Below are 14,679 nucleotides of genomic sequence, written 5' to 3' on the forward strand. Positions count from 1 at the left end.
CCACTGCGCCACCAGGGAAGCCCTGTTTTTAATTTTTTGAGGTACTTCCACAACGTTTCCTACGGCAGCTGCACCATTTTACATTCCCAGGCTCGCCCATTTTTCTAAAGATGAAACGTAAGTGTTCCTGCATCTCCAGGTGTCCATACTACAGTTGCACTCCTTGAAATGTAGGCCCAAGGCTGTCTTTTCTGCAGTATCTGGAGGGCAGAGTGCGGCCTAACTGACAAAGAATTGGACTCTGGGTTTCCTCCTCTCTCTGCCCCTCTTTGCTCGGTGTCTTTGAACTGGTGCCCCCTCCTCTGTGGACAGCCCATTTTCCTTGATCATCATGGAAGCAGCTGCCTTCCAGAGTGGGAATCCTGTCACTTGGGCTCCTTCATCCTTACCGGCCCATCCTTCTCCCTCCAGGTGGATCTACAGAACGGGCTGTCAGAGTTCTCGGTGACACAGCGCCGGCTGGTCCATGGCTGGAATGAGTTTGTCGCTGGTAACACAGAACCCGTGTGGAAGAAATATCTCGATCAGGTAGGACTGTAGGTGTCGTTCCGTGAATGAACTCGTGTAAGCCTTGGCGGGTAGGGGTGGGGGACGGACATTCATTGTTTAAGTATGGATTGAGGGTGTCCGTGGACAAGTCCCAGGGTGTGGAGCAATTGTACTACAAAGTTAAACAAGGCTCTCCCCATTCAGGCTGCTCTTAGCCGGCAGGAGGGATCACTAACTACCCCAGCAGCCATGGCCATGAATAGTAGTTGTTCCGTTCGTGGAGGGTTTACCATGTACCGGGCACATGCTGACTGAGTGAGTAAGCTAGCATCAACTTCATCTTCTTCCTAATCCCCACTTCGAGATGAGAAGGGTGAAGTACAGAGAAGTTGAAATAGTTCCCGAGGCTGTGTAGGGTTGCCAGATTTAGCCAATAAAGTTACAGGATGCCCTGTTAACATTTGAATGAAAAAACTGTTCTTTTTTTAATCTATGTCCCAGATGTTGCATGGAACCTACTTATACTTAAAAAAAAAAAAAAAAAAAAAAAGTTCCTTGTTTATCTGAAATTCACATTTAACTGGGTGACCTGTAGTTTATCTGGCAGCCAGGGCCCAGAGTCACGCGGTAGTTAGTGGCACTGCTGGGAAGTGAAGCCAGGCATCTGGTTCCAGAGCCCCAGCCCCCTTAACCTCTGCCATGGGTTCTGCATGCGTGGTGCATGAGTCACATGCCTGGAAGCCATTGGGAAGGGGGGAAAAAATGGAAATAGACACGGCTGCAAATTCCCGTCTAGAAATCAACCCCCCACCACCACCCCCCCAGTACCAGCTCTGAAAGCTCCACTTAACAGGCAGAACTTCCCATGAAGCCATGGGAACGTGAAGCCATGCCTCAGTGTCCCCTCTGGCCTTTTGCACCCTCTCCCAGCCCTGACACCTCCCTCTCAGCCTAACTCAGGGCTGCCCGGCTTCAGCTGCCTTCCCCTGGCTCACATTTAGGGCTTTCTCGATTGGTCAGTTCAGGGACCAATCACAGCCCCTCCTTGCAGCATCCTCACCTTCCTTTCTCCTCCAGTCCCCGCCCCGCTCATCGGTTGGTTCTCAGTGCCCTAGGGATGTCATTCATTGACGCATTTTGGCCCCAAAATAGGCTTCTAGGTATGCAGGTGGTTCTGGGCAACCCAGAAACTTCCTGGAATCCCAGTGTTGGGAAGAGGCAGCAGAGGCTCCTGGAAGGTGAAGTTCAGGGAAGGGGGCAGACATGCAGGCTGTGAGGGACATTCTCCCTTCTGGAGCGGGGCCTTGGTCAGTTCTGCCCTGGCTGCCCCTTCCACTAGGACCTGCTCACCTGGCCTCTACCTCACGCCAAGGGCTGTCCTCCAGCCAGGACCTTTCCAGGAATGCAATCTCTTCAGTTTCTAAGAGCAGGAAACGTGCTTATTCTTATTAACCTCATCAGTTCAGGAATCCATCTCAGGGAATCCTCGCGGGATTGGAAGGAAGCTCCCAATGGCCATGTTTACCCGCCCTTGATGGGCACAGGAAGTCCGTGTGCTCTCACTTATTAATTCTTTTTGTTCATTGAGCATCTGCTACATGCCAGATGCTGTGATTCCCCTGTCTGTCCCCTGCAGCGACAGGGAACTCAACCACTTCACGGGGCAGCCCTGCTTCTCTGTCTCAGGAGACTCACCATTAGGAATTCTACCTTAGCGTGACCCAAGATCCCTGTCCTGGAGTCATGAAGCAAAGGTAGATGAGAGTCAGCGGGGTTCAGATCCCGCTTCAGCCTCGTGACTGTTAATCCTCCTTGAGCCTCAATTGTCCCCATCTAGAAAATAGGCCTAATAAGTACCTCCTGTTCTGAGTTTTACAAAAGAAGAGGGCTAGCCCGTATTAAGTGCCCAGTAAAGCTTGCCGCACGTCCCAGTGTCTGCCAGTTAGCCCTCGTTTGATTTGAGCGTAGCTGTTAAGAGCACAGCTTTTGGAGTTGCCTGATCTCATTCAATCCTTGGCAATTCAGTTTCTTTCAGAGCCTCAGGTTGGTCATTTATCAAGCAGGACTACTTACCAGTACCTGTGTCATGGGGTTGGGAGGAGCCTACGAAACATGCAGGTAAAGCACTGAGCACAGGGCGTGGCCTGGACGAGGTGCTCAGGAAATGCTGGTTGTTGCGGTTGTTACTATTCATTGTGATGAACGTCTCCCGTGTACCACCATTTCACCGCACAGTAAGGTTTCAACAGACCGCTTTCTGCCTGTCCCCCTTTACTTGTGGGCTTAGAAGGGGCCCCAAGAGCCAGAAGAGTCTGGTTATCTGTGGCCAGGGCAGCCCTAGTGGCACGTGGTGGGATCTTCCCACTGGATCTGACACTTGTGTGCCGTGTCTCACGGTGACTTACCTGGCTTGCGTGGGAGAGGGCAGGTGATGGTCTCCTGGAGGGGAAGGAGGGAGGGAGGCCGATGGTATCAGTGTCAGTCTGGAGGGTTGCTCAGGTCCAGCCTCAGGGGGAGGGGGTGAGGTTATGGGCTTGGAATTAGAGTTCAGGGTGAGGCCAGCACCTGGTCCCAGCTCTCAGAGCATCCTGGCCGGGACTCTGAGTCTTCACTGGGTACAGCCTGCAGGGAGGGAGGGAGCTGCCAGCCAGGGCCGGGAGAGGTGAGGGCAGTGATCCAGGCGGCGGCACAGCAGTGACCTGGCCAGGAGGACGCGCCGCTGGGGCAGTGCAGACCCACTGCTGATCCGCACCGTGCTGGGTGACCGGGGTCAGGAGCTCCAACCCCACCAAGCCTCCCATTCCCCCACCTAACGATGGGCGTTGGTTGTTTGTTCATTCATTCTAGATAAACGCCTTTTGTGCTCCTGGCCAGGTCGAGGCACTGTGCACAGAGCAGTGGCCTAAACCAAGTTTCTGGTTTCAGGGAAACAGGCACTCGGTGAGTGATACAGCAGCCAATGGGCGTGGCCTGAGGAGATGAGTCAAGACAGGAGTGAGGACGTGCCAGTGGGGAGCCGGGTGGTTAGCAGAGGCATCTGACTGGTGTCTGGAGGGGGCGATGTCTGAGCAGAGACCCAGTGAAGTGAGGAGAGGAGCCGTGGTAGGGTCTGGATGAAGGATGCTGCAGGAGGGGGACGTGCAAAGGCCCTGAGGAGAGGCCTGGTGCATGTGGGGTAACCCGGCCTCAGAAGGTGGCCTGGAGAATGCAGGTGCATGACAGGTGTTCAGGGCGTGTTTGTGCCCCCTCCCCCCTCACTTCTGTCCAACCGGGTGGGAAGTCTGTGATGGGCTCGGGTTTGAAATAAAATCTTATTCTTAACTCCACTGAACTGAGGGGTTCTCCTTCCCTGTGCAAGGTTGAATAGCATCCCCTCAAAATTCACATCTACCTGGAACCTCAGAATATGGTCTTTTTTGGAAATAAGGTCTCTGCAGATGTGGTTAGTGAGGGTGAGGTCATACTGGGTTAGGGTGGGCCCCTATCCAGTGACTGGTGTCCTTAGAAGAGACTCAGACACACACAGAGGGGAGAAGGCCCTGTGACAGCAGAGGTGGAGTGATGTGTCTACAAGCCAAGGAGTGCCGGCAATACCAGGAACTGGAATAGTCAGGAAAGGTTCCTCCCCTAGGAGACCCTGGGGCCTCCAGAGAGAGCACGGCCCTGCCGACACCTTGATTCTGGACTTCCGGCCTCCAGAACTGTGAGAGAATAAGTGTCTTGTTTTAAGCCCCCAGGTTGTCATTTATCACCACATCCCCAGGACACCAATATACTGTTAGCTGGCTTGCCCTTGTATCTGGCCCTTCATCCTCCCTGGACTTCCAAGGAAAGGGTGTGTCCCTCTCTGGGGTGGTGCTGTTTGGCCGTGGCTGTGAGCTCTGCTGGGCAGCTGTGAGTCTAGCCCAAGGACTCTCGGCAGCCCTTTCCCTCTGCAAACTGCCCCCAATCCCCTTACCCCCATCTCCGGTGCTTCCAGGTGCTCTCAGGACCAAAACTGGAACTTCTCTGACCAAAACCTTTTATTAGGGAAAATTTCAAAAATATACATTAGGAGGGAGAATAAGATAATAAACCCCATGTATCCACCATCTAGCTTTACTAATTGTCAACCTGTTTTGCCCCATTTTTTATCCCCCTTTTTTCTCCTCAGCATTTTAAAGCAAATTCTAGATACTGAATCATTTTACCATCTGTACTTTGGTGTGTATCTCTGCCCTGGAAGACATTGTTCTTTCTCTGTCTCTCTCTTATTTATTTATTTATTCATTCATTCATTTATTTTTGGCTGCCCTGTGCGGCACGCAGGACCCTAGTTCCCCGACCAGGGATTGAACCCATGCCCCCTGCAGTGGAAGCTCAGAGTCCCAACCACTGGACCGCCAGGGAAGACTGTCTTTTTTGTTGTTGTTTTTTTAAACCATAACAACAATACTATTATCCCACTAAGACCATGAGCGCTTCTTTCACATCATTCAGTGCCTGGTTCAGAGCTGGTTTTCCCCATGTGCCTCAAAGGCACCTCTTCACAGTTGATTTGTTAGTGCCCTTTAAATGTAATCCCTTTTCCTAATCTGTGGACTCATGCCCATGGAATGGCTTATAAGATCCGTAAAATGGATGGATAGTTTGTTTACATGTTGAAGACATTACTCTTGGGAAGAAGCCTGTAGCTAATTGAATAAGATCCATCTCAGAAACTTTGATGCAGGTTTCAAGTTTTTGTGGGAAGCTCTTTCGCGGGTCTCCCGGGGTTGACTCCCACCAGTGTGTCTCAGACCGGAGCACCGGGGCTCCCAGGCAAGCTGGCTTTGAGGTGTGGTTCTCTCTGAAGGTGTGATGACCCCCCCTACCCCAGCCCAGCCCAGCCCTGGCAAGGATCGATGGGAAAGGTTCCCTGAGGGCCAGCTATTGGATCAAGAGCCCTGATAAGAGGGACCGTTTTCTGGAGCTCAGGCAGCCACGATTCCTCCCTTTGACCAGTGTTTATCCAGTGCCTTTTGTAATCAGTCTTGGTCCTTCTGGCTCCCGTGTACTGAGCACCTACTGTGTGCCACCCACTGGGCAGGTCATACCCTCCTTATGCCCTTTAGTCCGCCCATCAGCCAAGAGAGACTGGAGAAGTCAGAGGCTCGCTCGAGGTCTGTCAGTGAGCTCATGGTGGAGACAGTTGGAATTCTATCAGATTCCTGAGCTCTTGCCTGCCTCCCCATATGCTCAGATCCCCTTCTGGGTCCTGGAGGGATTGGGGACCCCAGGATGGGTATGGCCTGTGTGCTTAGGAAGATTACATTCTAGCAGAGAATAGAGACAAATAATTTGATACAGTCGCAGAAAAATTGTAGCTAAGAAGGTGAAATACATTCGAGTTGCCCAGTCTTGAGGATTCACAATAGATGCAGTGGCTAACACCGGGTGGCCTGTGAGCTGACCGCAAAGTGCCCTGTCCCTCATTCAGAGGAGTTAAAGCACAGCAGTTCTGGGGTAAGAGGCAGTAAATCCCTTCATGTACCACACTGGCATCATGCGGATGTGCTTCTTTCCGTCAGCAGTACGAATCACACATCTGCTCACATTTCCCTTTTTGCCTTTGCTGCTGGGAAGCTCAGAGCCAAAGGTACAGCCCCAATTTACACAACCATGATTTGCTTATTGATATTTTGACTCCCACCCTGATCCTGATCTTTGGTCTACTCTCTCCGATCCTGTTTTTACATGTTTGTGTTTATGCTTCCTTTCACTTGGCTGTAACCATTGAAATGTATGTGTGAAATGAGACAGATATAGTAGTCCCCCCTTACCTGTGGAGGGTACATGCCAAGACCCCAAAGGATGCCTGAAACAGTTGATAGTACCAAACCCTATATATACTATGTTTTTTCCTGTACACACATATCTATGATACAGTTAATTAATAAATTAGGCACAGTAAGAGGTTAACGGCAGTACTAATAAAATAGAACCATTATGACAATATACTATAATCAAAGCCATGTGAATTAATCTCTCTGTCTCTCTCTCAAAATATCTCATTGTACTGTACTCACCTTTCTGTTTCTTGTGATGATGTGAGACGGTACAATGCCTACGTGAAGAGCTGAAGTGACGGGAGTGACACAGGCATTGTGACATAGAAGGAAGCTTATCTGCTTCATGTCATCCTGGATCATTGAGCCACGAGGGTGTCAGTGGTTGGATGCCAGGAGCAGGGGATGTGTTTGGTTGGGGATCCCAGGCAGGATGGAATGGGATAGCACAGACTTCATTATGCTACGCAGAATGGCACAGAATTTTAAACTTACGAATTATTTATTTCTGGAATTTTCCACTTAATAGCTTTGGATCACAGTTGACCGCAGGTCACTGAGACTGTGGAAAGCAAAACCACTGATAAGAGAAGACCACTGTACATAAAATCATAAAGTAAAACTCCTTTGGGAAGTTTCTGGAACACGTTTTTCTCAGGCGGGACATCTCTGGAGCTCCCAGAGGCAGTTACAAGAGTGGGTCGTTGTGATGGGGACACACAGGATTGCAGGACTGGTGTGGTGAGAGGGGACCCCTTGGCCATGCTGGGCCAGGGCTGGCATCCCACCAGAGGGGAAGATTCTGACCTGGAGCATCGTGGAGATGTGGCAAAGCAAGCCAAGAACTCAAAGACAGGGCCGGGGCTGGCGTCTTGACAGGGACAGTGTCAGGATGACCCCGGGAAGTCGACGTCAGTGAAACTGCAGTGGTGGGTCTTCAGGTGGTGGAGAACCACCGGGTGGCGGTGGTCCTTGTCTCCTAGCCCGCGGATCACTGTAGGGTTGGCCTGGAAGCAGGCTGTGAGTGAAGAGCTGACGCTGCTACACGGGAGAAAGCCCAGTCTCTGATCTCTGTGAGCCTAGAAAAGATCCCCCTGCCCTGTGTTCATTTTTCAGTTTAAGAACCCCCTGATCCTACTGCTTCTGGCCTCTGCCTTGGTGAGCGTCCTCACGAAGGAGTACGAGGATGCCATCAGCATCGCCATGGTGAGTGTACCCCGTGGGGGGCAGTGCCCCGATCCCAGACCCGGCTGCCAAGGGGCTTGCTGAGTCTGTGCTTGTCTTTGTTATGCAAGGAAAAAAGAGTTTGGCTGTTGATTTTTTTAGAAAAAGAAAACACAACAGAAAGAAAGGACAGGAAATCCACATCCTTCTCTACCCCCAAATAGGGCGTCCTGGTTCCTTGGCCGTCGCTCTCTTGGCGGTTACGCTGGTGGCTTCTGGTTCTTTGCCGTCAGGAATAATGTTGTAATGAACTCCTCCCCTGTGACTCCAGGGTGAAATTGCCGGATCCTGGCTGTGTGCGCAGTACAAAGAATAATTGCTTGGGGACTTCCCCGGCGGTCCACTGGTTAAGACTCTGTGCTTCCACTGCAGGGGACGTGGGTTCGATCCCTGGTCAGGGAACTAAGATCCCACATCCTGTGTGGTGCGTCCAAAAAAACAAAAACGAAACAAAACAAGAATCATTGTTCGCAATCATTACACAGAGAGAACGGTTGGGCACCTTTTTAAAAAAAAATGGTTTCTTAAATTTAAAAAATTAGCCGTTTTAAAGTGAATCGTTCAGGGACATTGACTCCATTCACAGTGTTTTGCCACCACCACCTCTGTCTAGTTCCAAAATGTTTTCGTCACCCTAAAAGAGACCCCGTACCCGTTACACAGACGCTCTCCTCCCCCGCCCCCCCAACCAGCCCCCTGAAACCACCATCGCTTTCTGTCCCCACGGATTTACCTGTTCTGGGTAGTTCCTCTAAATGGACTCATACAGTACGTGACCTTCTAAATGGGGCTCTGAACACATTCTGATGACTTTCGTTCCTGCTTCCTTCTATCTGTCAAGTGCCGTCTTTTAAAATACAAAAACAGACTTCTTCCGTGCAGTGGAATTCGATGCTTCTGTTCGAAAGCCTGAGGCTGGGTCCGCATCTTCTGATGTGGACTGATGTTTATTAGCTGCTGTTGAGATATAAACGATTACCTCTGCACTAGATGATCCTGTGTTGTACGTGTATCTATGCTGAAAAATCTAGAAGGATAACCCCCAGATGTGAACCTCTAGGTGGCAGAATTGGAGGTGCTTTTCTGGCTCGTCTGTTTTCTAAATTTCTGCAGTGTTCTTATGTTGCAAGAAGAAAGGAAATAATATTTTGCAGGACGATGCCCCCTCCTTGCCTCCCCTGGGCTTGTTCGCCTGCTCCTTGGGCAGCTGGGTGTTAACGTCCCTCCCGTTTGCCCCCTAGGCCGTGCTAATGGTGGTCACCGTCGCCTTCATCCAGGTGTGTAATGTGTGTCCTGAAGTCCTGGGCGGGGTCACCTGGGCTGATGGGAGCTCTGTGGAAGCCTCCCTCTTAAACACCACGTTTCACGTGCTTCCTACCAGGAGTACAGGTCAGAGAAATCTCTGGAAGAGCTGACCAAGCTGGTGCCTCCCGAATGTAACTGGTAAGTCAGAGACCCCCCTGGGACTTTTTGGTTCATCAGAGGAGCCGGTGGGCTGGTGAGTTTGACAAAAAGTTTGGCAATATTTATATCCTTTGTAATGTGATACGGGAGAAGCGTGTCTCACTGGGGGTTAGGAAACCTGGTCTCTCTGCCCCGCCAGCCGATTGCTACATGTCCTTGGGTGTGTCGTTCAACCTCTCTGGGCCTCCACTCTGTCACTGGTGTCTAATCAGGGTGCCCAGCCTGGGGGCCACGGGTGACGGGAGTGGCTTTGGGGAGAGGGTGGCCCACAAAACCTGTGATGAAGTGTGCAAAAATGTGTGCATTTTTCCTAGGGAGGCATTCGGAATTTTCACTGGATTCTCAAAGGGGGGCTCGGAAGAGGCTGAGAGGCGGGGCTTGAAGGAGCTGAGGCATCAGAACTCTGGCTGAAGGGGGTGGACAACTCAGTAATGAACTCCAGTCATTTGCTCAGCTGCCCGCCAGCCTCTTTCCTGCCCGGACATTCCTGCTTTGCCATTTGGTTATCACACAGCCCTCCCCAGAGACATTTAAAAAGGAAAAAAGAAAGACGAAAATGTCCCCCCATTCCTCCTGGGCCTGTCTGCTTAGTGCAGTGCTGTGCCATAGGACTTTCTGGAATGTTCTATCATGTGTGCTGCCTGGGACGGCATCACTAGTCCCATACGGCTGCTGAGGACTTCACCCGAGGAACTGAAGTCTTCACTTTATTTAACTTGAATTCAAATAGCCTCACAGGCTAGTGGTTGCAGTCTCGGACAGCTCAGCGTAGAGGATGTTCAGGGGCTGCCGCCATGGGTAAAGGGAGCCGCAGAGGCAGAAGGGAGAAGGTTTGTTTTTGTTTTTTAATGTATTTATTTATTTTTGGCTGCTTTGGGTCTTCGTTGCTGCGCACGGGCTTTCTCTAGTTGCGGCGAGCGGGGGCTGCTCTTCATTGCGGTGTGCAGGCTTCTCACTGCGGTGGCTTCTCTTGTTGCAGAGAACGGGCTCTAGGCGCGCGGGCTCAGTAGTTGTGGCTTGTGGGATCTAGAGAGCAGTCTCAGTAGTTGTGGCGCACAGGCTTAGTTGCTCCGTGGCATGTGGGATCTTCCCAGACCAGGGCTCGAACCCATGTTCCCTGCATTGGCAGGCAGGTTCTTAACCACTACGCCACCATGGAAGCCCCGGGAGAATGTTTTAGGCTTGATTTTTTTTGTCCATTTAATTTTTTGGTGTATCAGTAATGCCTATGTTATTTTCCCTGTAAAAATGAAACTCTTTCAGAAAAGGCCCAGGTCTTCTCCCTTACCCCTGCTAGCGTCAGTTGACGTTCTTTTAAAGTCACGTGTCTTTCCCAACTAGACATTGTTGCTCAAAAGGAAGTAACTGAAAGTATCTCGTGATCTGAGGTACTTTGGAAGGATTTAAACATACAGTAACTCTCTATTACCTGAAGGATAATTTGGGGGAAAGAACCTTAACGTGTATTTGGCAAAATGGAGCATAGCGCTGGGGGATAGAAAAATCTAGTGAGACAGAGTTCCACCTCTCATGGAAACAGCAAGCAAAGAGTATGTGTGTGCGTGTGTGTGCGTGTGTGTGTGTGTGTGTGTGTGTGTGTGTGAGAGAGAGAACAGGCAGAGAATGAGTAACAAAATAGAGACCAGAAAAGCACGATGTGAAAGCATGAGAGAGGATGAGTCAATTCTAGAAGGTTCATCGGGGGGCAGTAAAAACGTCTGGGCCTAATGATTGGATGAACAAGGCTGTCAGAAATCCAGACGTGTGATGTGTGACGTAATCCTATAAGCAGACAGAAGCATCTATGATTTAAATGGCTTGATGAGCTGATCTTAAGTTTAAATATCAAGTCTTGGCCTTTTGGGTGAATAGTATGCATTATTGATGTCCCTAGAAGTCACTTCTGAAAGATATTTTTATTTTCAAGAGCAGCGGAGGCGGACAGGCTGGTAGGGTTGAAAGAGCACTGAAGTGACACAGCTTCACTCCCCGAGTCCCTGAGACCCGTGTCACAAATCGGGAACAGCATCTGCCCTGCAGACACTTCCTGCATTACCTCCATCCTTTATGCATTCACTAAATACTTACTAAGCACCTACTGTGTGCAGGGAGATATTGTCCCAAGCGAAGCGATGGGAAGGCCCTGGGCTTTGGGGCACTCACATTTCTAACAGGGGAGCCAGATGATGAAGTGAAGGATGAGATGATTTTGGAATGTGGCAGGTGCATTAAAGCCAAAAAGACCCCCTGAAACCTAAAGCTGCACAAAAATTAGAAGGAAGAGAACCTCACGGAGATGCGGTAGTGACGAGGGGAGGTGTGGGAACTACCTTAAATAACTGGCTGGCAGCCCACCCTGATCTGACATTTAAGGAGGAGCTGACCTTTAGGTTGAGGACTGAGAAACAGCAGGAGCCAGCCATGGGAAGAGCTGAGGGAAGAGCAGATGTATATCTGATAGGTAGTCTTGGATACAAAACCCAGAAAATTCAGCTGTGCAAACCACAAGGAAATTGTGTTGTCTTATGGTAAGGGGTCTGAGGTGGGGGGGATGGTGGGGTTAGTTAATTCAAGATGGCACCAAGGACCTGGTGCCTTTTATTTCTTTACTCTGCCATCCTCAGCTTGTTAGCTTTGTTCTTGGGCCGGCTTCCCTCATGATCCCAAAATGGCTGCCACAGCTCCGGGCATCACAGCCAGGTATAAAAAGGTCCAACAGAAGAAGAGACCATCTGTGTGTGTGTGTGTGTGTGTGTGTGTGTGTGTGTGTGTATGTACAGAGTGAAAAAAACTTTCTCTCAAGCCCCCAGGAAATATCCACTCCTGTCTCTTAGGCCAGTGCTGTAGATCATGCCTGTCCCTATGCCGGTCATGGCAGGCGCTGGGATCACCCTGATGGTCTCAGCCACTCAGGACCCACCCGCTAGAGCACTGCGCTGTGGGGAGAAGGGCAGTACGTGAATAAGATTGAATTCTGTTAACAGGGAAGAGGGGAATGTCTGCTCCAGCATTCAAGGTCAGCAAAGACCTTGAGACTAGAAGGAGTTGGGTGCATTCGGGGGCGGGGTGACAGGAGGCAGGGCCTCTGGGTTTGACTCCAAGGTCACTGGAGAGGGTTGGAGTAGGAGGAAGTTGTGATCCGATTTTGTGCTTTAAGAGCTCTCTGGTTGCCACATACAGGATGAATTGAAGGAGGTCGGAGGTGGGGTGGGCACAGGTCCATCTGGGAGGCTCCTGCCATGTCGGGCAAGGGGCAGTGTGTGGTGGGATTCCAGTGGGAGCCCATGCACAGAAGCACGTCCGTGTCTAACGGCAGACGGCAGATGGCCGTGAGGAACGGTCCAGGCCCTGTGGGAGGGGGTGTCCCCAGCTTCTCGAGCACTTAAGATGCTCCTCCCAGCTTTGGCAAGCCTCTGCCATCCCTGAGGTCCCGAGCCGGGCTCTGCACACCAGACTGCTGTGTCCTCTGAGGACAGAAGTGCCGCTAGCTGCCAGCTTCATTAAGGAATCGCTTCCCTAGACCAGCAGAAGCGTCTGGAGGCCGTGTGGCCCAGCCTTGTTTCCAGGCAGAGTGAACAGTAGTCACCCCACTTTTCAAATGAGGCTCAGGGTCTCCTAGAAGCCATACACTTTCCCAAAAGTCTTTTAGGATAGGTGAATTTAAAAAATAATAAAACCGTAAAGGCACAAGGGTTTGTCCATAAGGGAAAGAGAAAGTGTGTTTCTGTGATCTTTGCTCGTTTATCAAAGTGCCTAAAAATGAGATGTCAACATGGGTGCTTTTGCTTTTTCCCATTTCAAACACAGCATAAGAGAAGGAAAGCTCCAGCATCTTCTTGCTCGAGACCTGGTGCCTGGAGACATCGTGTCTCTCTCTATCGGAGACCGGATCCCTGCAGACATCCGTCTCACAGAGGTGAGGGGCCCCAGACCCTGGTCCAGGGGCCATGCAGACACTTAGCTTCTCAGAGGCAGGAGTTCTCTCTGTCTCGTGCACTGCACAGACACAGGCATGTGTGTACACAAACAGGAAGTTAGCAAGCGAGCTAATTTTAAGCATAAACCTCCTCCAATGGCATTTCACAAATTATTTCTTCTCATTTAAGTATAAGCCTAACAGTTGTGGTTATGTGATTTTTCTAGTTTACAGCAAACTGCAGTGGAAATTAAACCAGGGTGGGGCTGAGGAATGAGGAAAAAGTTGCTTCTAGAAACGGCCACACTGATGTCAGAGAGAAACGCTATCTGACTGCTTAATCTCGAGGATGGGAACAACCGGTACGGCCATAAACAGTAGCGCAAGCTTTTACAAGAGCGCAGGTGGGGACATCGGGTGTGGGGCAAGCTCTATCCCCAACCTTTGTGAGTCTCAGGGTGTCACAGCTTCACAGAACATTTCCTGAGGCTCTCTGAGATAAATTTGATTCTCAAGGAAAGGTTAAATCAAGTTCAGAGGGATCCGTTGATGGGAGTAATCTATTTTATGATCCCTGGAATACTTAAGAATATCAGCCTGATTTATTTATTTAAGGAGGACGTGTTCTCAGGATCCATAGCAGGCTGTTTGAAGGGTGGCCTGGAGTGGGGGGATGGAGAGAGGCAAAGAGGCTGGGAGCTAACCCCTGGGAGCTGTGTTTACAGCATCCTGAGACAGTCTTTGAAGTAGAGGCAGAGGCCAGAGGGCACCCAGGCTTTCAAGCCCCTCTGCCCCTGGCTTTCAGATCTCCAAGCAGGGCAGGTGGGTCCCATTAGAGGAACCATCGTCCAGTGGCCAAGCCCCACGTGCGGGAAGGCTGGGGAAGCCAATGTGACGTTGTCCATGCCTCCCCTAGGGGTGGGCTCTGCCCCACAATGTGAGGGAGCCCCCAGGTACGGGGTGGGGAGTCCACATGCCGACAGGGAGGATACACATATACTACAGGCTCTCCAGAGAGGCAGTGTTGCCGAGTGGTTAGTGCCCTGGGCCTGGGCATTAGCCGGATCCTGTCATTCATAAGCTGTGTGACCTGGAGCAAGTTGCTTACCTTCTCTTTGCCTCGGTTTCCTCATCTATCCAAGCGGTTAATGTTTATTCCCGCCTCGTGGGGTTCTCCTGAAGCTGAAACGCTAAGACCTGCTGCCTGCCCGTGCAGCACCTGATGGGGGGACAGAGTCACAAATACCCGCAATTGATTTTACCGTCGATCAGTACCAGCTCTACAACAGTTCTTTGAAACAGTTTTTTAAACCCCAAATGACTCCTTTCCTACTTCAGCGGGTTTTCTTCCTGCCCCGCTTCTGTCAAATTAAATAGGGCCTGGTCATTGCCACCATGAGGACTCTTTCAAGTCTGCCAGCCGCCAACACTCTACAGATTTCCTTTTTTGTCCTTTTGCAACTCCACTGAACAATCAATAGCTTTGTTTACTCACAGTGGAATAGTCTCCGCTATTAAGCTCTTAATTAGTTCCAATTAACCACATTAAGCTATTAATTGGTTCCCTTGCATCTTTCAGCCTCCAGAGGCCGCCCGCATTCCTGGGCTTGTGGCCTCAAATTGCTCCAACCGCTGCTTCTGTCTTTGTACTTCCTTCTCTCAGACACTTCTCTGATCCTCCTCTTAAAAGGACCCTTGTGATGACATTTAGGCCCCATCAGGATCATCCAGGGTAATCTCCGCATCGCAAGGTCCTTAATTCAGTCACATCTGCAAAGG

The 14,679-nt window shown here is 50.6% G+C and overlaps 1 protein-coding gene across 1 annotated transcript in view; it reads left to right on the top strand.

Moving 5' to 3' along the window:
* Nucleotides 1-14,679, top strand: part of ATP2C2 (ATPase secretory pathway Ca2+ transporting 2) — a 77,522-nt gene that overhangs the window by 30,969 nt on the left and 31,874 nt on the right. The window contains exons 3-7 of the mRNA XM_065899139.1: nucleotides 412-528; nucleotides 7,413-7,502; nucleotides 8,762-8,797; nucleotides 8,902-8,963; nucleotides 12,792-12,900. Coding sequence (XP_065755211.1) covers nucleotides 412-528; nucleotides 7,413-7,502; nucleotides 8,762-8,797; nucleotides 8,902-8,963; nucleotides 12,792-12,900 — 414 coding nt within the window. The remainder of the gene's footprint in view (nucleotides 1-411; nucleotides 529-7,412; nucleotides 7,503-8,761; nucleotides 8,798-8,901; nucleotides 8,964-12,791; nucleotides 12,901-14,679) is intronic.

Source organism: Phocoena phocoena, chromosome 20, assembly GCF_963924675.1.
Source record: "Phocoena phocoena chromosome 20, mPhoPho1.1, whole genome shotgun sequence".
NCBI lineage: Eukaryota > Metazoa > Chordata > Mammalia > Artiodactyla > Phocoenidae > Phocoena > Phocoena phocoena.